The sequence below is a fragment of the Chaetodon trifascialis genome, chromosome 22 (assembly GCF_039877785.1).
Source record: "Chaetodon trifascialis isolate fChaTrf1 chromosome 22, fChaTrf1.hap1, whole genome shotgun sequence".
Lineage (NCBI taxonomy): Eukaryota > Metazoa > Chordata > Actinopteri > Chaetodontiformes > Chaetodontidae > Chaetodon > Chaetodon trifascialis.
Genome location: NC_092077.1, coordinates 12,196,010 through 12,221,493, shown reverse-complemented (window position 1 = coordinate 12,221,493; position 25,484 = coordinate 12,196,010). Strand labels below are relative to the sequence as shown.

General features: G+C 43.2%; 1 protein-coding gene across 7 annotated transcripts in view; it reads left to right on the top strand.

Annotated features, from left to right (window-relative positions):
• LOC139350863 (ELKS/Rab6-interacting/CAST family member 1-like) overlaps window positions 1-25,484 on the top strand; it is a 115,446-nt gene that overhangs the window by 26,402 nt on the left and 63,560 nt on the right. For 2 of the 7 annotated variants that reach the window (XR_011603547.1, XM_070992503.1), the window contains exons 7-16: window positions 2,913-2,987; window positions 3,912-4,067; window positions 5,045-5,137; window positions 6,395-6,562; window positions 6,669-6,836; window positions 10,244-10,381; window positions 12,279-12,419; window positions 14,603-14,743; window positions 16,902-17,095; window positions 21,879-21,890. Coding sequence is in view for 4 of the 7 variants with exons in the window: in XM_070992503.1 (XP_070848604.1) it covers window positions 2,913-2,987; window positions 3,912-4,067; window positions 5,045-5,137; window positions 6,395-6,562; window positions 6,669-6,836; window positions 10,244-10,381; window positions 12,279-12,419; window positions 14,603-14,743; window positions 16,902-17,095; window positions 21,879-21,890 (1,286 nt within the window). In the remaining 3 variants the exon portion in view is untranslated. The remainder of the gene's footprint in view (window positions 1-2,912; window positions 2,988-3,911; window positions 4,068-5,044; window positions 5,138-6,394; window positions 6,563-6,668; window positions 6,837-10,243; window positions 10,382-12,278; window positions 12,420-14,602; window positions 14,744-16,901; window positions 17,096-21,878; window positions 21,891-25,484) is intronic. The other 5 variants (XR_011603548.1, XM_070992505.1, XR_011603549.1 and 2 more) reach the window with 3 other exon arrangements.

The following is a 25,484-nucleotide window of genomic DNA, read 5'->3' as shown; positions in this document are numbered from 1 at the left end:
CTGCTTCGTCCTGCTCACTTTGTCTCATTTCTAATGTCTGTCTCAGCTGCTCATCAGTGTTTGTTGTTTTTATACAACAGCTCCCTCTGGTGGTAAGAACAGCAAAATGATAAAAGATGGACAAATGGGGTATTGTACTGTACTGAACTGTATTGAGGTGCAAAAATAGAGGGTAACAGACAGGAAATGTATGAAAACGAAATGTTTTTTAAGTCAATGATAGAGAAAGGTAAATTTTCACAATCTGTATTTGCTTATGTCTCACAGCTACACTGAAAAATATGCTAAGTAACTGATCTCAGACCAGCCTTTTAAAACCAGCCCAAATGCACCATGGGCCACAGCTGTGAGGGAGAAACACACATAAACACACACACACAAGAGCAAGTGGTGCATCATTAAATGTACCATAGGCAGCAAATGACTGAGAGTCAGGAAGCTTTTTTTTTTTTAAACCCAGAAAGGGTTTAATGACCAGTGTTGCTTCACGTTGCATCAGTGCACTGTACAGAGTGTCTGTTTTAGTTGACAGTGTTTGACAGCAGCTAAACAGAAAACACCTCAGAAACACCGCAATCACGAAGACAGTTTGAGAGTAGGTTAAAGTGAAATAGTGAAAAATGTAGAAGTGTCCACATTTGTCTTGCAGATTTTCCTGCTGCACAGCTGACACTTCTTTTCACTCCACTAATTAACAGACCAGTCCTTGCAGTTTCCTGCAGCTAAAAAGAGAGCAATATTTTCAACGTTCTTCAAAAATGTCCTGAGTGGGTTGTAGCCGAGCTGCACATTAATAAGTGAGACTTTTTGTAGAGACAAAGTGAAGCTACTGAATATCTCATTTTGAAATGGAAACACTTGACTTTAATTACAGAAGACTGGGTGAAATTTAAATACCATCAAAAATGTAGCACTGAAATATTTTATTTTACTGCTGTAAAAACTGAGTTTGTGTAGACTTTTGCTACATTCTGTTTCATGCCAGTATCTCCATGTTAAGTCCACATGGGAGGTCCAACACGGTGAGTGATATAGTAAAGTAAAAAGTAACAGCTATTTCAACTAATTCAGCAGTTACTTGAATGTTGTGTTACAGCAGTTACAGCAGCATGCTAGCTGTGGTATAGAGGCTAGCTGATCTATCATTGAAATCCTAAATCAGATTGAATTTAATTTAAAAAATTGTGTTGGTTTATTTTCAGAGACCAAAACTATTGAACGTCTGAGTTTCCAAGGATTATCAAACGAGCCAAGACTCCTTCAAACCTCTGTCCGTTAAGTTATGTTTAAGCCAGGAAAGAGTTCAGATGACTGCAGGCCCTGAACACTTTCATTCTCTAGTCTGGAAATTAGAGAGGAATTCACATCACATAAGTGGAAATGGAGAAATGGTGGTTTTAAAAATAGCATATTCCAGTGCTACAAATTCAGTCTTAATTCAATGTTAACATGAAGTATATACTTCAATGCATGACTTTTTATCCTCTAGGGATTAACAAAAGCTTATCTTATTCAGCAGTGATAAAATTTAGCAATTATGTCTCCTTTTGCTTTTAAGATTTACTCATCATGGCCTTTCTTTGCTTCCATACTTCTGCAATAGCTGCATCAGTATCAGTCCTAATTTTTACCTGTGACACACCCCAGGAAGTGATTTCCAAACAAGCAATCTTTCTTCAAGGAATATCTGTGTGTGTGTGTGTGTGTGTGTGTGTGTGTGTGTGTGTGTGTGTGTGCATGCATGCGTGCGTGCGTGCGCGTGTATAGTTGTGAGCACTCAGAGCATTCATACGAGCGCCTTAAGCCAATGGCACCCTGCTATTCCTTTCACATATGTGTGTTTTTGTGCTTCCTGGCTCTTGCATGAGCCGTCTTTGTTAGCCTCTGAGTGTGTTTCCTCCAAAGAGAAGCAGTGATGCGAGCACGGCCGCGTCCTCCCCTCTGCTTTCATTCCCTCCCTCTCTCGTACTCTTTCTCCCTGTCCTTTCTGTCTCTTTTTGTGCTTTTACATCTACACCCCCCCCCCTTCTTTCTCTGCCCCTTTGCTCTCACTTCATTTGACTAGTGACTTGTGATGTGGTAACATCATCGTTGTGTGCAGCTCAGTAAATTAGGCTAGTTAAGATTGTGACTTTGGAGAATTCTTTGAGAATTTTAGGAAAGAAAAATGCAGCTGCAGGAGATTGAAAGTGGAGTTCTGTGATTTGACTGGATTTCTTCATCCAAGCTGAATTGTTCGATTTGAATTGAACTTTCCATTTGAACCTAAAGGCTTCAAAGCGAGGAGCTAATTAATCACATTAGCGTCATTTCAGGCTGTCATATTTGATCACCCTTTCACATTTGAGGCTGAATCAGCGGTAGCTCAGTTAGTGGCGCTCCTCACAGTTTGAAGGATGTGGGACGGACGGATTGACCCGAGGAGGCTGAAAGCAAGCGCCTCCACCAGAGGGAAACAACTCCAACCTGCTTCCCCGTCCATCCCCATCTCTCCCTCTTTTCCTGTCTCTCCTTCCATCCCTATTCCACCTCCTTTCCACGTGTCTCCCCCTTACCAACCTTCTCCTCATTTCTCCCCCTCGCGCCACCACCCATTGTGCTCCTCTCCCTCCTTCCCTGTCCCTTCCCCTCCTTCCCATCGCCACTCCATCCATCCCATCATGCTCCCCTCCTCCTGTCCTCCCCACTATCCTTCTTTTGTTGTCGCCTCCTCGGTCCATCCTTCCCTCCAGCGCTCGCCATCCTTCCCTGTTCCCTCTCCACGGCCTACACCCACCGTTCAGCCCTCCCTCCATCCCTTCCCGTCCCTCTCCAGTCCTGGCCCACGACCTTCTCCTCCTCACCCCTCGCTCCATCCCTCAGTGTCCCTCCCTCTGTCGTCTGCTGACCATCGTGGTGTTTGTGCCCCTCAGGAGCTCCACAGGAGATATGAAGCAGCTCCAGAATCAACGAAGACCAAGGCCTTGCAGACAGTCATTGAAATGAAGGTAAACACGTCTTGTTGATCAGTTAATGTAAATGTGCGCCTGTGTTTTATATCAAAATCGTCATTGTATTGTATAGTATGTTAAATGTATATTATACAGACAGCCTCACATTGGTATTGGTGGAGCTACATTTATTGTCAAGCAGTATATAGTAAATAACTATAGTATAGTAGTAGAGTTGCTTATGTAACATCAGACTAAATATGGAATGCACAAAGGTGACTGCAAGCCTGCTTGTTGCACAATTAGCCTCATATGTATTACAAAAAAATGCCTGTGCATTCATTTTTGTATCATAAATCCTTAGTCATTTTCCTAAAGTCTGTGTGGTCATATTATACATTTACTTGCTTTCAACAGTTATCTGTGTGCACGAACTGCCTTTGACGTCCAGCTTCATTCAACACTTTTGTTTTGTTTTTCACATTTGTTGCAAACTTGCTTTCTGAAAATGCTCTTGTACAATATTTTCTATATCCCGCACTTTCATTGGTTTTTATATGTTGGACTCAAAAAAGGAGTTTCCTAATGATGCCATAACAGTTAACAAAGCTCTCAGTATATATCAAATTACGCCCTCTGGTGGACAGATTTTCAAACCTGAAATGTTCACGGTATTCCTGATACAGTTATTGTTCATTCTTCATATTGTTCATGTTCGCACAACATCTCCAAACCAGCCAGCTCGGATAATGTTAATATTGTGGATGAAGGCTGTAAGTCCTGTTAGTAACTCAGTATTAGCCTTTAACATGTACAGTATGAGCCCTTCCTCTGTTCATCCTTGTAGCTGATGCTATCTTCCTGTGATTGCCCGTCTGTCAGAAATACCAAAGGACTATGTTTCATTCCTTGATCGTGTTCATGGCCCAGCCACAGTCGATCACACCTGGTCTTAACATGAGCGTGTTGATGTCCTGCCAGGATGCAAAGATCAGCTCACTGGAGCGCAGCATGAGGGAGCTGGAGGAGGAAGTGAACATGCTCAAGTCCAATGGGGCTCTGAGCAGCGAGGAGAGGGAGGAGGAGATCAAACAGATGGAGGTGTACAGATCCCACTCCAAGTTCATGAAGAACAAGGTGACAGATTCACACACACACCTGATCTGCTCGTCTCACCGGGTTTCTTTCTGCGTTTTGAAAGATCGCTGGATTTTTGGGGGGAAATAACTCCGGATACAACTTTAGTGTCAAGAAGAAAAAGGGGTTCGAGCAGAACGCGCTCATTTAAACAAACAAGCGTTTCTGTCGTGATATGAGACAGTTTTTTTCTGTTTACCTCAGTAGCTTGTTTGAGTTGAAATGTTTTTGTATCTCACATTTGAGCCGCAGTACCTTTTCTGTCTTTGATCTCTTCATCATTAGCATGCCTTCTTTTAATAGTAATACTCTAAACATACATCTTACATCTTTGTTTTTTGAAATACAGACATTATCAGCATGTTTGCCTTCTTAAAATGTCAGCTGTGTTGCAACAACCTTAAACCTCCATGTGATTTGTAAGTTAACTCCTCCAAGATAACTACACATGGGCTCAACTAAGAGTCTTTCAGTGGACACGCTGCTGCGAAATAATATTATAAGTGCATAGGAAGCCATGAGAAGAGCGTATTCTGATTAAAACTACAAAATCAATATAGATTTTGTGCTTGTTCTCGGGATTACTTTATGTCACTGCCAATAAAGTAGTGTGTTAAATTTCCAGGAGATGATGCGATTGTTGGGGAAAAAAACCTTTTTCCTCCCATAAAATTTTTATGTGAAGCCTGACTCTTTGGTCCATGATACTTCAGAAAATCAAGTTTAAAGACGGTTTAGTTTACTTTTATTTTTACAGGCACATATCAAACCTACTTGTACGAATTATGAGAGCACAGACTCCGCATTAAGCCTGTGCTGCCCACTCATGCTAGCACATGATGGTGGTGCTGATGCAGGGTAGGATGGTTTTCATGTACTGTTCCAGCATGTGAGGATGTGCCGCATGTGGTCAGAGCGGCCAGCGACTGTGGCGGCTGATATGTCGTGGCCATGGTGACGCCCTCCTCTCCTGCCAGGTTGAGCAGCTGAAGGAAGAGCTAACGCACAGCCAATCAGAGAAGGAGGAGCTAAGGCAACGAGCCAATGAGCTTCAGCGGGAGGTGTCTGCAGTAAGAGACACACCTCTGTGCTCTCTCTATCTTTCCTCTTCCTGTCTCCCAGGTTGACTAACAGCTAACGGCTGCTGCTTGAGTAGAGTCCCAGTAGAATCCCAGTAGTGTGACTGTTCAGACAGCAGTGAGCAACTGCAGCTCTCAAATGCTGGTCACATTTTGGCATCCCATCACTTTACTGTCTTTGGTATTTTTGCTCATATTAGCAGATTGGGAGGTCGTTACTTCCCGTCCTGTCTGTGATCAACGGCTGTTGACCGTAATAGTTGTTTCTTGCGGTCTGAACTGCGTCATTACAGAGTTCCAGCTGTGCATCCTGCTCCGCTGTGCTCCAGTATCTCTAACCTGCTTCTCTTTCTTCTTGCATGAGGGTTCTTTCAGCTAGTGGCTTGGATTAATATGCTGAGTTCTTGTTACTGTATGACCGATTGTCCTGTGTGGTTTGGGTTCGTTCTTTTAATGCATCATGTTAAATTCACTCCCAATCATTGCCCCAAAGCAGGGGCGGATCTAGGATTTTTCTAAATCAGGGGCCACAAAGGCTCTTTCTTCATTTACTACATTCTTGTGGATTTTTATGCAAGTAAATCACCACAAATCAGCAGCAAATCACCTCAGGTGTCAGACAACATTGTTATTTCCTGAGGAGGACGAGTTCAAGTCGCCCCCAGGAGCATATACAGAACACCGTTTGTGTACACTAGATAACGTTACCTTCCAACAGTGCTAAGTTTTGCCAGCTAGCTAACTAGCTAGCAATCAACTTATTGTTGAAACTGTTTTCAGGTTTTTTCTTTTTAATCATTTTGGGATAGCTGAAGGAATCAACCCTGACCCTCTCATACAGTACAAAACAGTAGCTGGGAAGTACGTTTTATGCTTTAAATTGATGTGTAATACTGCATTTACTGGACGGAGATGTGTGTCTAACTCTTGTTTGCTTCCCAGGAGAGAAGTTAGAAACAAGACTGTTTCTAACGGCCTGAATGTGTCTAGATTATACTTGATCGAACTCACAGCTTCCTGAGCATTAGCTGACACAGTTGCCCTTGTAGACGGCCTCTCACAACACACACTGTCAGTTCTACAAACATTATTTCCTTCAAACTAGTGCCAAGAACAAGTGTTCCCTTAGTAAAGCTTGTAGTGGATTATAATTAAGCTTGTAATCGTCTCTAGCACACACTCTAACAGTCTCTCTTCTTTATATCTCCCCTTCTCTCCTCATGCCCTGTGTGTGTGTGTGTCACTCAGATGGAACAAGTAAAGCAGGACCTGAGTCGTAAGGACAGCGAGCTCCTGGCCTTCAGGACCAAACTGGAAACTCTGAACAATCAGTTTTCTGACAGTAAACAACACGTGGACGTGCTGAAGGAGTCACTCACTGCCAAAGAGCAGCGAGCCGCGATACTTCAGACTGAGGTACAGTTACACTTCTATTCCTAGCAATAGTAATGGTACACTTATCAAAAATTCTGTTTTTTTAAATATTTATTTCCACTGACTAACTGGGAGTGTTTGTGCGCAGGTGGATGCTCTTCGTCTGCGTCTGGAGGAAAAGGAATCCCTCCTCTCTAAAAAGAGTCAACAGATCTCAGAGCTGACGGAGGAGAAGAGCACTCAGCACGGAGAGATCAGCGACCTCAAAGACATGCTGGACGTCAAGGAGCGCAAAGTTAATGTCCTGCAGAAGAAGGTAAGAGGACAGACGTCAGAATACACAGAGTTAAACTGTTTGTGATCCTGTTAGATAAGCAGTTGTTGCTTTGTTGTTGTTGTTCTTCACTTCCTGCAGATTGCAATTAAACTGTGTGAGAAGTGCTATCCTGTCATCCTAATTGGACTTCCTGTTTGTAACATTTTTTGCTTCCATAGTGGCGCTGTTTTTGTTGTCTGTTTAAGCCATGGTGGAGATTGCTGCTCATGCCATCTACCAGCACTTCTTCTCTTCATTTTAAACAAAGCAGCATCACTGCCACTGAAGCGGTAAAACTAATCGCTTCCTATCCGGTAGATTAATTTCTCCTGGAAACACTTTGATGAGACTGATTTTGAGAACAGGGAAACAGTGAAAATGTGGATCACAAGAGGCTAAAACAGCTTTTATTTCAATGGAAATGTTGCAGATGACACAGGTAATATGCATGTACAAAGAATATGATGCTGTCATGTGATGCTCCGGCCACTAGATGGGGCTGTAGGACAGTGTGTAGTTTGGGTGTTGGACCAGGCAGATGCACAGACAGACAGACAGACAGAGAGGTGAGCAGGCAGACAGATGGATGCACAGACAGGCACGCTGGTTTAGGGGGTATAAGGAAGCGAACAAATTAAAAATCCAGCATACAGTCGAATTCTCCCATCAGCCTTTTGTGTCTCTTGCCATAAATACTCACCCTCCTCCCCTTTTTCTCCCTCCCATTGTCACCTAGAAAAAAAAAAATATTGGGAGTTTGAACCGATAATTGATAGAGACAATCAAGCAGACAGACCTAAAGCAGGACAGGGAGGGGGAGGAGAGAGACAGAGCGTGTTTGAAATCAGTTGCATACTAATGAGTTCCTCCCGTTCAATAAATGATGACCTCTGCCGTCTTCAAATAGAATACAGTCCGGCGTCTGAGAGGGAGACAGAGATGTTGCTGACTCCTCGTTTATCTAATCCACGCTTCTGATTTCCTCATTTCTTTTCTTTTTTGCTTGTGGTAAAACTAAAAATACCTTCTTTCCGTTGCCGCTCTGTCCTCCTTGTTTCTTTTTACCTGTCATCGCATGTTAGCAGCGAGGGAAATTAGCATGAGCGCATCGACTTAATTTTAAAGGTGTTCCTCTGATCTCCCTTCCTCCTCGTCTCTTTGTTGTTAAATGTAATTTTCTGTTATATGTTAGGAACGTCACCACTTTGATGAAGAGGAGCGTTGGCTGGTTATTGTTTTGTTAACATATTCCTAAAATAAGCAGGCGTTGAATGTGTGTGTGTGTGTGTGTGCGAGGGTTTGTAAATGCTGTGTGTGTGTGTGTGTGTGTGTGTGTGTGTGCGAGGGTTTGTAAATGCTGTGTGTGTGTGTGTGTGTGTGTGTGTGTGTGTGTGTGTGTGTGTGTGTGTGTGTGTGTGTGTGTGTGTTTGTGTGTGTGTGTGTGTGTGTGTGTGTGCTAGGCATCCAGCAGTTGTCAGTTTCAGGAAGTGTAGACGGCATCAAAGACTCTCCCTGCCTCTCAATGTCAAGTGTGTGTGTTTGTGTGGGCGTGTGTGTGTGTGTGTGTGTGTGTGTGTGTGTGTGTGTGAGGAGGTGTCAGTCAAGCTGTCAGGTGAACAGTTGATTAATGAGGCGCTGGAAGTGTTTTACTGTATGAACGCACACACACTCTGCGGTGCTGTAAATGTGTGTGTCTCACCTGCAGTGGAGTCAGAGGTTACATACCAATCTGACTTCCTTTTTTTTTTTGTGATGGGTTGTCAATCGCTTGATTTACTGTCTCTCTGGCAGAGAGAAGGAAGGAGAGAGAGAGAGAGAGGGAGGCTGAAATGTAGTAATTTCGTAAGTTCGCTCTTAACGCCACATTTCATAAGCTTCCCAGCTCTCTTTTCCCCTCAGTTCATTATTTCTGTTCAACCTTTTGTTCCATCCATTTTTTAATGAATACCACGAAGTTGACATAACTCCTTATCTTTGTCCATGATCTCTCTCTCTCTCTCTCTATCACACACACGTACAAACACACACTCATTGTGGGCTCGGGGAAAGAGCGAGTCCTTCAGCTATTTCTGCTGATTTCGCGTTTTAACAGAAAATTAATCTGCGACCAAACCGCTGTGAGAGGAAACGGGAGGAGGGGAGAAAGAGGTGGAGGTAAAGGGAGTGCGTGTGTTTGGAGAAAAGGGTTAAAGGTAGCAAAGTTTAGGGCGAACGTTCGCATGTGACAGCGCCTCTCAGCTGTTTTCATAGGTCGAAAATCTCCAGATAGAATCACATGAGGCCCCTCGTATGAGGAGCTGTCCGCTGTATGTAGGGCAGCGTAGCAGGCGGAGAAGATTCACCTGCTTTGAAAGGAGTGTGAGAGCAGACGGGGGGAAACAGAGGGGATGTGGGAGGGAGAACTGGAAACCACAGTGTAAATAAGGCTTTAAATAAGGTTTTATCCTCAGTGGGGTTTGAATGCATTTCTTACTGTTTGTGTGTTTGTTTACTGACGGTCAGTGAAGCTCACTCACTTGCAGGTTTTGGGGAAAGGACGGTTTGATCCATGAAGTGTGAGGAGGCAGACATGCAATAATCAGTGCACTGCAAAAAGCTGTTAAAAACAAGGAAAAAAAAGAAAAAACAAAGCAGTTTTGTACTTGTCAGTGTCCATCAAAGTATGTCTTGTTAAGATAATTAAGGACAAAGAAGCTTGAAGCAAGTGAAACGCTCTAATGTAAAAACTGCCCAGTAAGAAGATAAAAAAGTACGTTTTCCCTTGATGTAAGACATTTCATCTTACTCACGCTTACTTACGCAGCCTGAAAATCCAATCAAATAATCAAAGTGATCATTGCTTTTACGATGACGCTGACAAACATCGAGTGTGCATAATATCCATTTTTCATTAGACTGTCAGATTTGTTTCATTTTTCAGTTCACTGTAATTTAGCGGTGATGATGCATTTTCACGAAAAAACATCAAATCATCATTTTGTGCTGCTGTTACAAGTCGAGCCTGACGGATCAGTCAGGCTAATATTAGCATTAGGCACTTTTCACTCATCATGGATGAAATGGTATCTGCATTCACAGCATGTCGGACTGTAAGAAACAAGAAACAGCAGGTGCAAAATGCAATAATACACACATGCCCTCATCACACAGGTTTCTATTTGAGACTCTTATTGGCATATATTTTGTTATATTTGCTGTTGTTTTTAGTTGTTAAAGCTAATTTCATTCAAGTGTTTCAAAATCGGTGTTTCTTTGCAGAAATTCACCATCATCTGGACTCTAGTTACAAGCGGCTCCCCCGGCGTACAGATACACTCGCCAGCACAGTATCATTCTTCGGTAAATAAGTGAATCATGCATCATAAACAGCACTGTTTGAGTTCTTCTCTCCTCTTGTCTCTCTGTAGATAGAGAACCTCCAGGACCAGCTGAGGGATAAAGAGAAACAGCTGAGTGGTCTGAAAGACAGAGTCAAGTCTTTGCAGACGGACACCTCAAACACTGACACAGCACTGGGAACGCTGGAGGAGGCTCTGGCTGAGAAGGTGATCACACACACACACGCACACACACACACACACACACACACACACACACACACACACACACACACACACACACACTTTACCCCAACCTTAACCCAAGTCTTCATCCTAAAATTAAATGATTTACATTATGGGGACATTTTGTCCACTCAAGTAAGGCGAGTCCCCACAACGTGAGCAATACATCCTGACACACACACACACCACACACACACACACACACACACACAAACACAAACACTTGATGCTGGTCAACCTCAGGTCAACCCTCGAGCAAGGTTACATTAATAAAACCACTATGAGCGAAGCCGCCGACCACCCACGCGATGGCCAGATGACTCTGGATGAATGGAAATGAACCAATAATCACAATGGCTGTTTCATTATTAAATCATTCGCAGCCTGTGTTCATAAAAGCTCAGGAGCCGTCCAACATGCAGTCACGTGGCCCGGGCCGACGGGAATAGAACCGACAACCACACCGTCTGCATCTAAACGTGCAGGCAGCGGGATTTGAACCCTCACCCGCCCGTTTGATGATCTGTTATTCCAGTGTCAGGCCTCGACCCTGTGACACCAGCGGGCCACTTTAAAGTGTTTGATGAGAGTTTTTTTTTTTTTTTTTTTTGCATTGTAAAGCGCGATTATGTTACCGAGCTGCTCTCCTTCTCACGCACACACTCACACACACACACACAGAGGAAACAGGGCCATTAGTTGTCCAGTGACTAATATTCAGGGTGTCAGTTAGATGTGTGAGTGTTGGCAGGCGGAGGTGGCCGGCGACTCCAACTTCACTCAAGTGACTTTTTTCCCCTCCGTTTTCATTGTTTTGGTGCCTTTGGATATCCTTTGTTTTCTCCGTCTCCCTTTCTGTTTTTCCATCTCTTGCTTTCCTTGTTGTATCCCTCCTTTCTCTGTCACACACACACTTTGTTTCGCACTGTGTCATGTTTCAAAGCACCTTACCTTTAGGTGTTTTTAGAGGTCTTCAAACCTCAACTTCAGCTCTCGGAAATTGTGACTATTTTTGATGTTTAATAGACCAAATGATTAATTTAGGGTCGCATCAGTATGAAACTTTCATGGTTTTAAAGAGGTTTTAGGACAATGCCTCAAAAAGTGTTGGTATCATGATACACGGTATTACATAATTATTATTTTTATCATCACTCACAATGACCCTTAAAGGAATAGCTTAGGCTGAACAAGCACTTTATTATAATTTCACAATATATTTAAATCCTGACTGACACGAAACTTGATATAAACTTGAATTATTTTTTCAAATAACACGAATAGAGCAGAATTCAATACCGTAGATGAGGAAATGTTCATGATATCATAACAATCTTCATATCATGGTATCCTGTGAGACCGGTACACCCCTGCAGCCCCACTGCAGATCAATCGATATTTAAAATAATCATTAGTATCAGCTTCTTAAAGAAGTGGGGACGGGCCAAAATATCCTCACTTTTGAGAACATGTTCTCAGTCTCATGGCTGAAAGCTCAGCTCAGTCCTCGCAAAGGCAGAAGAACGCACACACACAGCGCAGCCAGCCGCCTCTCTTTGGGCTTTGTGCGCTCCTTCTTGTGTGTGTGAACTTTTCTACTTTTGCTTGAACTGGCGGCTGTGTTGTTCTATAGCTGGAGAACGTCTGTAGTGTTTTAGTGGTTGTGAATATTACATCTCGTTCCAGAACGTATTACGTGTCTAAAATCACTGTTGGCTGTTAGATCCTGTCAAACCTGCCATGTACATAAAGTTTAATGCGACTGTTATTAGTATAGAAACCTGATATTGAGTGACTGTGAAGAACTCTTGGACTCTTTCTCTCTCTATTCTTCTAACTTCCATCCCTCTTTCCTCTCCTCCTTTTCCTCGATGCCCAGGAGCGAATCATCGAGCGGTTGAAGGAGCAGCGGGAGAGGGAGGAAAGAGAAAAGGGGGAGGAGGTGGAGTCCACAAAGAAGGAGCTGAAGGAGTTGAGGGAGAAAGTCTCCCAGCTGCAGGCTGACCTGGCTGACCGCGAGGTAGAAGACACACACATACAAACACACTCGTCCATATCTGTGCTATAAGTCAGAAAAACACAGTCTTGGTGTCCCCGTGAAGGAGGCGTGATTGATCTATCACTGTGGAACAGACCCTGGTTCCTCCCAAAGTCCTCGTGCTGAAGGACAACAATGATAAACAGTCACACTTCCTTGACAACGATATGCTTCACAACCAGCGCAAACAGTGACTGGAGATGAATCCTTCTCGCTTTGTGATTCATACAAACCACCCCAGCAGAGACAGAGAGGCAAAGGCAGAGGATGACAAAGCATTTTTAAGCACTGTGTGCTCCATTATTCCTCCTGCAGCGTTTGTACAGACCATTTTATTTCAACGCGCTGCCCTTCAGGAGGCAAAAGCAGGTGCAAGCCTAGTAGAGTCGAAGCGGAAGCGATTTGTAGAAGCAAAAACCTGAACCAGAAAAATGGCTTCAAATCTACTAAAAAGGAAAGGATGTGAGGAGGGTTTTGACCAAATGTAGTTCAGCAAGTTAGAAGCTATTAACATCTAACAAGACCACTATATTAAAATTAAACACATCAAAAGTTAGCCAGCATGAGAGAGGAAATTCATGCACTGAGACATAAAAAAAACTTTAATGTTAAGTGTGTCTCAATGAAGATTTTAGGTTAAAGAGCACAAACATCTTACAGAGATCTTAGCCCACTGATTGATTCTCCACTTTTTTCACTTGTCCACACACAAGTATAGGTTTCAAAGCGCAACTGTAAACACATACAGACACACTAACGGGTCTTTCCTCAGTAGATTTCTTCATTGCAGAGACGATGAGGATCAATGCCACTGTCATGTTTGCATGCAAATTATAAGGCTGGAGCCAGCAGGAGGTCCCTGAAGATACCACAAACTGACTCTCTTTTTTTCTTAAGAGAGAGATTTTTTGGCTTGTCTGTTTCATTATAATAGTAGAGAGAGACAGGAAAGGCAAAGAGAGAGAGGGGATTACAAACATGGGCTGCTGCAGTAAGGACTCGCAGATTTTTACATTTCAGTTTTATACAGATTAATCAAAAATAGATACAGTGTTTATATCGGACCTTCAGAGGCACATTTTTTTTTAAACCTTTTGACCAAGCAAGGCTAGCTGTTGCCCCCTGCCTCCAGTCTTAATGCTAAGCCAAGCTAACCGCCTGCCATCTCCAGCTTCATATTAAGCGTACAGACATGAGAGTGGTTTCCTCATTTAACTCTCTGCAACAAAGAGAATATGCATATTTCCCAAAAACTAGTCCTTTAAAAGGGGAAAAGCACAACCTGAAAACAAATTCCTGCATGTTGTTGTAGTGGAAAGTCCTTTTTTGCCTTTTTTGACTTGGACTCTTCAGCTAATTTTAGTAATTGCGGGGTCATAAAACCTGTTAGAGTCCCATTATATAATTTGAGAAATACATGGGAAAGCTCATGGAGAAAACACGCATTCCTTTCTACGCTGCTTAACACAGATGTGGGGTTTGTCTGACAACAGCAGTATATATACGCACCTAAATATAATCAGAGAGAGCAGCAAGGTCTCTCTGACCAAAGCCCAGTCAAACATGATGATCCGCAGTCTGGAGTTGGTATTGTCAGTCAAGGGTAAAATTACACGTCTGAGTGTCTCTCCCTCTGGTCCCGTTGGTTTGTGTTTCACCGGCCCGACCAAAAGAGGAAAAGACCAGAAAAGAAAGGCGGAGAGACTTCACGGATGGAGGGATCGAGCTGGAAAGAGTGAGAAAAGAGACAGGTCATGGGAAAAGAACAAGGGACAGAGTCAGTCTCACAACTGTGTCGGAAGGCCTTGAAGGATGATTCAAGTTTCATACAGCTTGGATTTTATTAGTGTAATATTAGCCATCATGCTATCGGTAAGAACAACACTGGGCTCACCAAGTGAATTGTTGAGGTCTGGTCCAGCTTTACTGTGCAGTGGGGGAGTATTACCAACATTTCACATGCATTCCCTTTCAGTTTTACCTCCTAAGAAGTTTAACTCAATGAAAAATACTGCCAAAATAACCCCAAATTATAATAGACTGGAATTATCCTTTTAAGCAGGTTAGTGACAATGCTGTTGATGTGCGAGGCATCTAACCCCCGACCCCCTCAGCAGAGCTGCTCAGTGTGCTCATTGACCTGCTTCCTCGTTACTCCTTGTCAGACTTCAGTGTTGGATCTGAAGGAGAAGGCTTCCTCTCTGGCTTCCTCCACTCTGAAGAAGGACAGCAGGCTGAAGAGTCTGGAGATCACCCTGGAGCAGAAGAGAGAGGAGTGCGTCAAGCTGGAGAACCAACTCAAGAAGGTTAGAATGACTGAGCTTTGGTGGAAAGTAAGCTGCTGGTGTGTCTCTAATTTTGGCTGGAAGTGTGTGAAATAAGGTATTACAGGAGCAAAGAAATGAGTAGATGTGGCACCTGTCTTTGTCTCGATTTAGACCAAAACAGGTGGACTCAGAAGATTCTATTTTTAAGCTTATTGATCGTCGTGATAGATGGGCAGCATCGGCCTGTTAAAAACATCAATTATTTGAGTCTCAGCTGTGAAAAAATACATAAATTCAGACAGAAATGCAACTCAAAAGGAGGATTTTAAGCTAAATAACCCCTCGTCTCCTTCTCCCCGTCCTTGTTTTCCCTTAACTGTTTTCCAAGATGACTGGCTGTGTGAGCGTGTGTGCATATGTGTGTGTGTGTGTGCGCGCATGTGCCTGTGTTTGCATATCACATATTCTCTCCCACACAGCAGCCCATAAAATGGTGTGTGTGTGACGGCTTGCTGACAGCCTTACAGTCATTTTCACAGAGTGGAGAAGACAGCACCACCACCACACCCTGAATGTGTGTGTGCGCGCCTGCGCGCGTGTGTGTGAAGGTGTCAGTGGATCTCTGGTGTTTCTCTCATCAGAGTTTATTTCTTAGTCTCTTTCTGTTACCACGGATGGAAAAAAGACGTGTGTGTGAACTGATTGACGCTGTGCATGTGACATTGTGTGTGATGTTTTCCTTTCTTATTTGTCTTTCTCTCTCTTCCCTCCACCCAGAACGTCTTATAATATCGTCAGACACCCAAACATTTCCCATCCACATAAAGACCTGTAGAAACTGTTGTGCGCTTCCAAAACTAATAGGGTTTATGTATTGTGCGACCAAGGCGTGTGTACGCACACACACAACGTTAATCCCTCCCAAGAGCAACATTTGCTTCTGGGAAACACACACAGCTGTTCTAACCTCTACGCTGGTTTTAACTTGTTTTTTTTTGTTTTGTTTTATTTCGTTTATTTCTTTTCCTCATTTTCGGCATCTTCTGCGGAGCTGAGAAGAAGAAGAAAGAAAGTGCAACTCAGTTTAATTTGCTTTTTCATCAGCATAAATGTCTGTTGTGTGTTTATGGACACAGCCGAGTCAGTGAGCCACACTAAAACGCTTAGAGCTATTAAGAACATGCAGTGACACACAGCAACATTTAAGAAATTACGTATTTGTCCAAGTCTTTGGTTTATGATCAAATACCTGCGAAACAAAAAACCTTCCCATCAGCCTCAGCTGTGTGTTTAGTACTGATTTCCAAATGTTAGCAAATGCTATCTGAGCTGGTGTACATGGTAAACGTTATACCAAACGAACATCAGCATGTTAGCATGGCTGTTGCGAGCATGTTAGCGTACTGACGGCAGCATTTGCAGAGATGCCAGCATGACTAAACTTCAACATCTTTACTGCTTTTTTTTAAGGAGCAGATCAGTTCAGACTGATTTTAACCTTAATTTTATGCTTCCACATGTGCAAAATTGTTGTTTCCTGCGGCAAGAGGAAATGCTAATTAGCTCAGTATTCGTCACGTAATTTGATAAATAAACACTGGTAAATGAGTGATTTTATAATTTAAAATGGCTTAAAGGCGGGGTGATGTATGTGTGAGATTGTTAACATTGCCGTCTCGTCTTCGCTGTTGCTGATTGGCTGGACTGGTGCACAAACAGAGCAGTCTTTCTCCATGTCACCCCGCCTTTAGTACTTGCAGTTCTAAACAGGAACACAGGAGCACTAAATATATTGCAAGTAATCTTTGTTTGTATTAGCCAAGCTTGATATCGGTCCACTTAATTACTCTGGATTTTATCACAGCTGATGAGGCCTCATTATGTTAAAGCGTTACACAATCTACCAGATGATCTGATTGTAATATCTCTAAAGTAAAGATCTGGTGAAGAAAAATATACAAATCTTGCATCTGGTCCCTGAAAGACTGGTGTGTGATTCAACCAGAAACCAATTATAGACCAAATTGAAACTTAAACAGTTTGTCACGTTCATCAAATCCATCCAGCTCATCCTCAACACACATGTTGTTATTGGCATATCCTCTTTAATTTGACCTTATTGCTTCCATCCAATGGTGTTCACCTCATTTTGAAAGCTAAAGCTCGGTTTATTTATAATAATTACTTTTTCTTCCAGGCTCAGAGTGCAGCGGCAGATTCCCAGGCCAGCACTGAACTCTCCGAACGCATCTCCTGCCTGGAGCAGGAAGTGGCCCAGCACAAAGAGGATGCTGGGAAGGCCCAGTCCGAGGTGGAGCGGCTCCTGGAGATCCTGAGGGAGATGGAGAATGAGAAGAACGACAAGGAGAAAAAGATCCACGAGTTGGAGAGGTGAGCGATGCGGTTAAAGAGAGGCGTTGAAACAGAAGTTTTAGAGAATTTTTAAAACATTGCTGCATCCTCTTCTTTCCTAAATCAATGGAGTCCAACTAAGACTGTCTTTACTTGCTGAATTGATCATTTAACTTTAGACTGGACTCCACTTTCCATTCTGTTCAAGCTACATACTGTTGGAGTCTATGCTAATCTTCCCTGCAGTACTAATCCACTAGTTTTCCCTTTTTCTCACCTCATCTCCTCCCTTCTTTCTCCCCCTTTTCTCCCTCCATTCCGGCTTTATTTCCTCTGTCATCTTTACCTTGTTCTTGTGTGTGTGTGCTTATTATGTATGCATTCATATGAATCTGCATCTGTGTGAGCGCGTTTGTTTGTTTGCGCGTGTGTGTGCGCACCCATCACACCCCAGAAACCCCTCTGCCTCTCATCTGTGGCGTTCTCAGCAGTCGCGAAAACAGGCCCCTCCCCCTGCTGCCTCTCAGCAGCCAATGGGGGGGCTGGTGTGGGACTACCTGGGCACGTGAGTGGCTGGTGGCCCCGTCAGATGCACGACAAAACTCACCTTGCTTGTCGGAGGACGGGATATGAGAGCACTGTGAAAGCAACCAGTCCCATTTGGAAAAGTTCTGTGGCGTTGCTGCTCTGGGAAATTATGACGGATAATTTTTCTTTTTTCTGGCATTTTATAGAAAACATTATTCATTAAGTATTTGAGAAAAATCAGCAGGTTAATTGGTAATAAAGACTTTTTGCAGCCCAAAAATCCTTTTTCTTTTTGTAGTGTATCACATCAAAAGACAATAAAAAGAGAGATTTCTCATGTTTGCAAGCCTTTTCCACATGGGACAAAGCCGAGTATGTTCACTAATAATCACCATAAAAGAGTTGCAGCATTTCTTGAATGTCCACCAAATCTCTCTAATACGGCTTATTTGGACTGACGGCAGATTGGAAACGAAAATCCCCCTGAAGTGCAGTTATCGGCACCAGATGTACTCTTACACATCTGCGCATCAGCAGAAGTTTTTGTCGTCTGTTGTACTGCAGTATGACAAGCCAAACTGCTCCCAAAAGTTTGTAAAATGAGGGCACGGTTTGGCACCAGAGTCTCTGCTGTGCAGCCTGAAACCCTTTGAGCCTGTGCTCCTGTCAGTGATGCAATTCTTTCATTTAGTGGCTCTGTTTTCACACTTCACTTTTGTTTTACTTTCAGCTGAGGATGCCTGACTCGCAGAGTTTAACACACTCTTTTTCTTTCATTAGGAGTCTGGACAGTTCACCTTTTTTTTTATGCTAGTAGGGATGGTTTGTCTCTTTTTGAACCACTATCCTACCTGTGATTTTGGCTTAACCTGTCTGACTCTCGCCCATGTGTGCCTATATAGTTGCACACTACATCTAACTAGTCTTAATCTGTCTACTCTATATCTGACTGTCTGTCTGCCCGCATGCTTGCTTGTCTCTGTGTTTACCTGTCTCCCTGAATATGTGTCTCATCCTGGCTGTCTGTTTTTCTATTTATACGCAGCCTCACGAGCAAGTCGGTTGAATAATTACGTTAGAGAGACAATTTGCAAGGGTTGAACTGGGTTATATCTTCGCAAGAGGGGTGAGAGTAAAGTTTGTCTTCGAGGGCGAGACAGATCCGAGCTGTCTCTCTCTGTGTATCTGTCTGTATGCTTGTCGACCTCTTTGATTTCTGAACTATCACATGCTTTCTGTCTGCGCCTTCTCTCTTTAATCTTTTCCTCCTCGTTTCTTCCTTGGACTCCATCTCTCTCTCTCTCTCTCTCTCTCTCTCTTTCTCTCTCTCTCTCTCTCTCTCTCTCTCTCTTTCTGTCTGTGTGTTTAGTAGTTTGACTGTAAGTCTAATGGTTGCTAATGATTTTAGGGAGATTCAGTGTTTCCTCACTGTGTCTTCGTCTGGCCAGTAGAAATACTAGACTATTAATAATTCAGCACCTGCTGACTTCAAACTGGTGGGTTTTAACTGTGTGTGTGTTATTCAGTCTGCCAGTGCCCTCAGATGCAGATTTACAGCGGTACTAGTTTTGTGGATAATGTTGTAATGTAACTTTATAACCATTTAAAATTGCAGATGATTGAGCTATTAAGCCATTACATCATATGTATTTGAGAGATTCTCCCTGTGGATTACAGTAAAATAAAGTCTTCTCTGCAACTGATATTTAATATCTGAACTTTGCAGGCTGCTCTTAGGAAACTGGGAAGGTATTATGTCTCAGCTAAATCTAGGTATGTTTGAGAACAGTATCTTGTAATACTAAAAGATTAAGTAGATTTTTATGAGGAAATTCAACTTCCTCCTTTTACACACTGGCACACACACAGTCATTACTGTGAAGTAAGTGGTTTGTAGAGGTTATATTAGAGAGTGTAAGGACGTATGATACTTTTTACATCCTCACATTTCGCGGTTTTATTTAGCTGTTAGATGGATGATGAGGGAAACTATCCCTGGCAAACTGCAGGCTGTGGTTAAGTGTTGACATGGTGAAGCAGTCATAAAAAGGGCAGAACCGACTGTTAGCTAGCCGCACCCGCATGCCTTTTCAAGCTCATACATAATGCAGCTAGCCATGATAACTGTGGCAGATTTACCGCACAAGTCTTGGTAATTTTTGAAATGATAGGCCCTTGATTTCAGGAAAACATAGACAAAAGCAGACTTCTCATTTCTGGCTGACAGTTGTGAATTTTACCAGCTGAAATGGTAGATTTTGTCAGCTGTAGCTAGCTAGCTAATTAAGCTAATGTTCGCTCCATAATGTGCTTGAAAATGCATCCAGCTGACTTTGTATTGATGCTATCATTTAAAACTAGAATCTTAAATATGCATTTAATGGAAGATTCTTTTTATATTTAGCTGTAGGTACTAGGCCTGAGCTAGTTAGCTGGACATGCTAGCAATTGCAGCTTACATTGGAACAGACAGACACTGTTTAATACTTGTGGTGCATGTTTGCTCTTGTGCTTTTGGTTCTGGAAAGGCTCAAGAAAGTTGAACTCCAAACTCTTTTTTTAAATAAATTTGTTTATTGTAGCACCCCAGTTTTTTAAAGGCAGAGTGGTGCTGTTCGGCATGTGGAGGAATCCAAAAGTTGACAGGCTTGCCGTGTCTAATTACAGTTTCTAAGGTAGCCTATAATTAGACAATCACTGTTTGAGGAAGGGGTTTAGTGAAGGGGGTATTGGTATGACCTTTATTTTTCCTCTTGGGTTCTTACTCCTGCCTCAAAAACTACTGACATGTTGCCATTTTAACCCAACTGCTCTTTTACTGGCTGTTCTCAGATTGTTTGTCAGTGTAAAAGCATTAAGCACAGGGTTTTGAAAAGCCATGGATTAACAAACATCCCCTGTTGAAGATTATAAAAATATATTGAGCAACTAGGTGTATTTTGAACCCGCAAGCACTGACCCTGTAACATAAAGTGTACTAACGTTGGCTTTATCCCAGGGCTACCTAACCCTGCTGTGAATTATAAGGCTTGGCCTCGAGCTAACAGGTACATCAGAGGAGGATACATTTGCCTTTGGCCAACTCTTAGCTTGGCACCGAGGCTAACCCAGGGCTACGAGCGAGCACTGGGAACATTACTAATGAAAAGATCAGATGTGGGTTAAACAAGGGTAAAAAAATCAACCCTCCCTCTTTCCCCTCTAGTTTAAATCCAGCTGTAATGGTACCAGGTTATTTATTTCAGTAACTAGGATGGTAATTGGAGCAGACTGAGTGACTTCACACTGAGGGGAAATGGAGCTGAAAATCTGCCCTGATGGCCAAAATAAAGGATTTGGACGGAAGAGTGGAAAACAGAGCGAGAGGGAAAGACAGAGGAAAAGGGAAAGGAAGGTGTGGTGGTGGTGGAGGGAGAAAAACAGCGAGAGAGAAATGAAATAACGGGTGGAGACGTTAAGAAAGAAAGAAAAGAAGAACAGAAAACGAAACTGACGGAAACGACTCGAAAGGGAAGAAATAGAGAGAAAATGAAGGTTTAGAGAGATGGAGAGTATAAACCAGAGTAATGGGAAATTAGAGAAGTTTATTGCGTGTTATATTGTTCTGTAATGGACAATTTGTTTCTGGCACGCCGTCATTAGCGTGCGTTCCCAGGCATAAGCTCACCCTCGAGTTTTTGGGCTCTGCCAGCTCGACCAAACATATGAGGAGCGATTGCGCGGAATACTTTTGGGCTCGACCAATTTAGGAGGCGAATTTCCTTCAAATCTCCTATCGTAACGATCACATGCCACGTGCTTGTGGCTGCGCAAATCCACGGGCGGCGAAAGAAGTCGTCTGCAGTAGCAAAACCATTGAAGAAGAAATAATTCATAGTGAGCACGCTCTCAGCTCATGCTTTGATTGGCTAATTGCTCGCTTTGTATGATTTGTAATTGCAGATTCGTCTGTGTGTGTGTGTGCGCCCTTAAATGTTTGTAGAGGTCATGTGAGGTGAGCAGGCCTCTCATAACCCCCAGTAATGATGCCTGCATTTAACCTGTCTATGTGACTGTCTGTCTGCCTGCCTAGCTGCTTGCTTGGTCATGCCTGTCTCCCTGTTAACGTGTCTGCCTGCAGTATCTCTATGGTTGATTATGTCTGTCTCTCATCTCTTACCTCTTTGAATAGTGATCAAGCTGGCTAACCTAGCACTCAACTCCTGTCTTCCCTCTCACCTTTCCCTCTCCTTCTCTGTCTCTTTTTCCCTTTCTTTTATCTTTACAATGCAACACTGTCTCCTGCTCTACCCAGTCTTGCCTCAAGGTTAGTACCGCATGCCTATTTTTCTTCCTCCGTCACTGTCTCTCTCTCTCTCTCTCTCTCATCGCGCTCTCCTTCATTGTCATACTTCTTGTCCTTGCATCGAGACACTCTCTCATCTCCCTCACTCTGTCATAAACTCTGTTTTTAATCATTCTCGTCATGTCTGTCGGTCTGTCTTTGAAGGAGACACCTTGACTTTCACTCTGCTCTCTCTCTCCCTCTGCCACATCACTGCCTCTTTGAAGAGGAAACACTGTTGTTTCTTTCTTGCGCCCTCCATTACGCCTCTCTGGCAGTCTTGTCACGATACTAGCACTAAGTTCAAATTTCAGGCTACCACAGCAAACAAGAAAAAATGTTCAAGCCGTGTATCGCCATCATTAACTTGGACAGCTGTGAACTTTTGCTCGGAGTTCTTCGGATGCTATTTTAAAATTTTAACCTTTTAAGGTCTGTGATTTTATATTTAGGTCCCCAAATTGCCATGAACGGTGCAAATTGACTTAGACTTGTGTGGGTTTAAAGCAGTGTTTCTCAATTCCGGTCCTCGGCCCCCTGCCTCGCATGTTTTAGATGTTTCCTGCTCCGACACACCTGATTCAAATGAGCGGCTCGTTATCAGGCCACTGCAGAGCTTGATGACGATCATTTGAATCAGGTGTGGTGGAGGAGGGAAACATCTAAAACATGCAGGACAGGGGGGCCCGAGGACTGGAACTGAGAAACACCGGTTTAAAGGAATAGTTCGACCTTCTGAAAAATACGTTACCCACAAATTCCACTGAGCAAAGCTGCGACGCTGCCACCGGAGCTGATCGCGCCCATCCCAGACAATGCTTGTGATTCCACCAGAAGCACAGCAGTGCTCTCTACAAGCAGCTCTGCTCCACAGAGAGTACGCACCCACTCTATTGATCTGCACAGAGCAGATAAAGCCAGGCAGGAAGTCAGACACAGAAATGGCATTGAGAATCCCGTCAATTTTCAAAATAAAACACCCTGCGCAGACTCCTGATCATATCAACAGTAAAGACAATTAAAATAGACAAAAAAGAAACCATGTGGCCTACTTACTCATGGTAGAGGAATGAACATCAAGGAAAAATGACCAAATCAACTAAATATCATCTGTATAGTAAATATGTTGCTGGAGGCAGGAAACGGTTAGCTTAGCTCACTATAAAGACTGTAAACAGAGGGAAGCAGCTAGCCTGGCTTGGTCCAAAGGTGTATGAAATCACCAACTAACACGTTATCATCCATTCTCATCACCATCAAGGTTGCCGGGTGATCAGCGCAGGCTCCAGGAAGTCGATGCTCCTAGCCAAGAAATAATCTGGCAGATGACTGCCATGAAAGCACAATTTGTGGTTTTTACACCTCAGTTTTTATATGGATTAAACAAAGGAGATGAAGTGATAATTAGTGAGATCTGCAGGTGCTGGCAGGTGCATGTTTTATCTTTGGACAGAGCTGGGCTCGCTGTACATTATGGCACTGAAAAGCATCGCTTGTATCCACAAGACTAAAAAAAAAATATCCTTTTTGTCTTTTTTGGCCTTTGAATATTCCTATCTGCTCTCAGGAGGTGGCTCCATAATGAGATTTCAGCATGCAAAAACCCAAACGTCTGAATTGGGTCTTTTCTAACAGACATATCAAAGTCATATTGAAATTTCTCAGACCTACACATTGTGATGGACCACATAATAACCACTTCTCCTTTCTGTTTCCTGCATAAATCTGGTGGTCTGAGTGTTTTGTGCGCTCTGCTCTGCTGTAAAGGTCTCCCCGGTGCCAGCTCCTTCTTTGCTCTCTCTTTCTTTTTCAACTTCCAGAGCCACTGTTCCCCCTGCTGTCTTGTCAGCTTTTTCATCGCTGTTGTTCTGGTGTTTTGTGATTCAACTCTAGAGGGGGAAAAAAAAAACAAAGAAAAAGTTAGCACTGCCTTGCCGTCTGGTAGACGACAGAAGACTTCTTTTTATTCTTCTGTCCTTTTTTGTGTTTTTTTTTTCTCGCCTTTTTTCGGGTTGTTTTGATCTTGGGCTAAGGAACTCCTCATCCACTGCCAAATGTCTGACAGCAAGGTTTCTGTAGCTTAAAAAGGAATTGCATTGTTTCTTCGTGTGTTTGTGTGCCTATGTGTGCATGCGTGTGATCCCTTTGAGGTCCCGTATGACTCTGAGCATTGAGGTGGTGCAGGGATTTGTCAGCTAATGGGTGACAACAAGCAGGCACACACACACAAACACACACACACACGCTTTCACAGACCCATGCACGTTGTTTTTTCTCTGTCCTCCACACGCAAACACACATGCAGGAAGGACTTTGCCGGCTAATAGGTGACAACGCTACAGTGGGGATGACTGCTGAGAGTTATCTAATTAAAATACCTGCAAACATACGCACACACACGCAATATTCGCAGTGCTGAGGGAAAATGGAAAAACAAGCTTTTTGTTTGGAGTATTCAGAAAAAAGACAGTAAAGCTCAAAGTGGCCGCTCACTTTAAACGATGCTTTCGTGTCCTGTTATATTTTGCTTTGTAGAAATCTTTCATTCACTCGTACGTTTTGATGCTTCACTTCTTAATCGTTTGGTATCTCCCACAGACAGAATGCAAAATCAACCCTTTTTTCTCCCTTCTCCCTTCTCCCTTCTCCCTTCTCCCGTCTTTTTTCTTGACTCCTGACCTCATTTAAACCCAACATGCAGAGAAGTATTAATTGGCAACGCTTTGCTTTGACACGAACTGAGTTTGCACATGTGATAAAGGCGATGGAATTTGGCCTTAAAGCAGTGTTTCTCAACGCCGGTCCTCGAGCCCCCCTGCCCTGCATGTTTTAGATGTTTCCTGCTCCAACGCACCTGATTCAAATGAGTTGCTCGTTATCAGGCAACTGCAGAGCTTGATGACGAGCCGACCATTTGAATCAGGTGTGGTGGAGGAGGGAAACATCTAAAACATGCAGGGCAGGGGGCCCGAGGAACACTGCCTTAAAGCATTGTTATAATGCCAAATAAGGACATGTTTTGTGCTTTACCTGTTAAATGGGGTGTACATTAACAAATATACATTCATTTTGTTGGCCAAAAAGTCATTTACAGACAAATAAATGCACATTGTGACATGATAGAAATCCAAATTTGGGAACAGCTGCATAAAAAGTACTGTTAATACAGGAGTTGCAGCGATTGGCCCATTAATCCATCCATCCATCCATTATCTATACCGCCTATCCCTTTCGGGGTTGCGGGGGGCTGGAGCCTATCCCAGCTACAATGGGCGAGAGGCGGGGTACACCCTGAACCGGTCGCCAGCCGATTGCAGGGCCACATTCAAGGACAAACAAACATTCACACTCACACCTACGGACAATTTTAGAGTCATCAATTAACCTAATGAGCATGTTTTTGGTCTGTGGGAGGAAGAGTACCCAGAGAGAACCCACGCATGCACGGGAAGAACATGCAAACTTCACACAGAAAGGCCCCGCCTGACCTGGGGATCGAACTGGCAACCTTCTTGCTGTGAGGCACGCGCACTACCTGCTGCGCCACCGTGCACCTGCTTAATCCATCCACAGAGA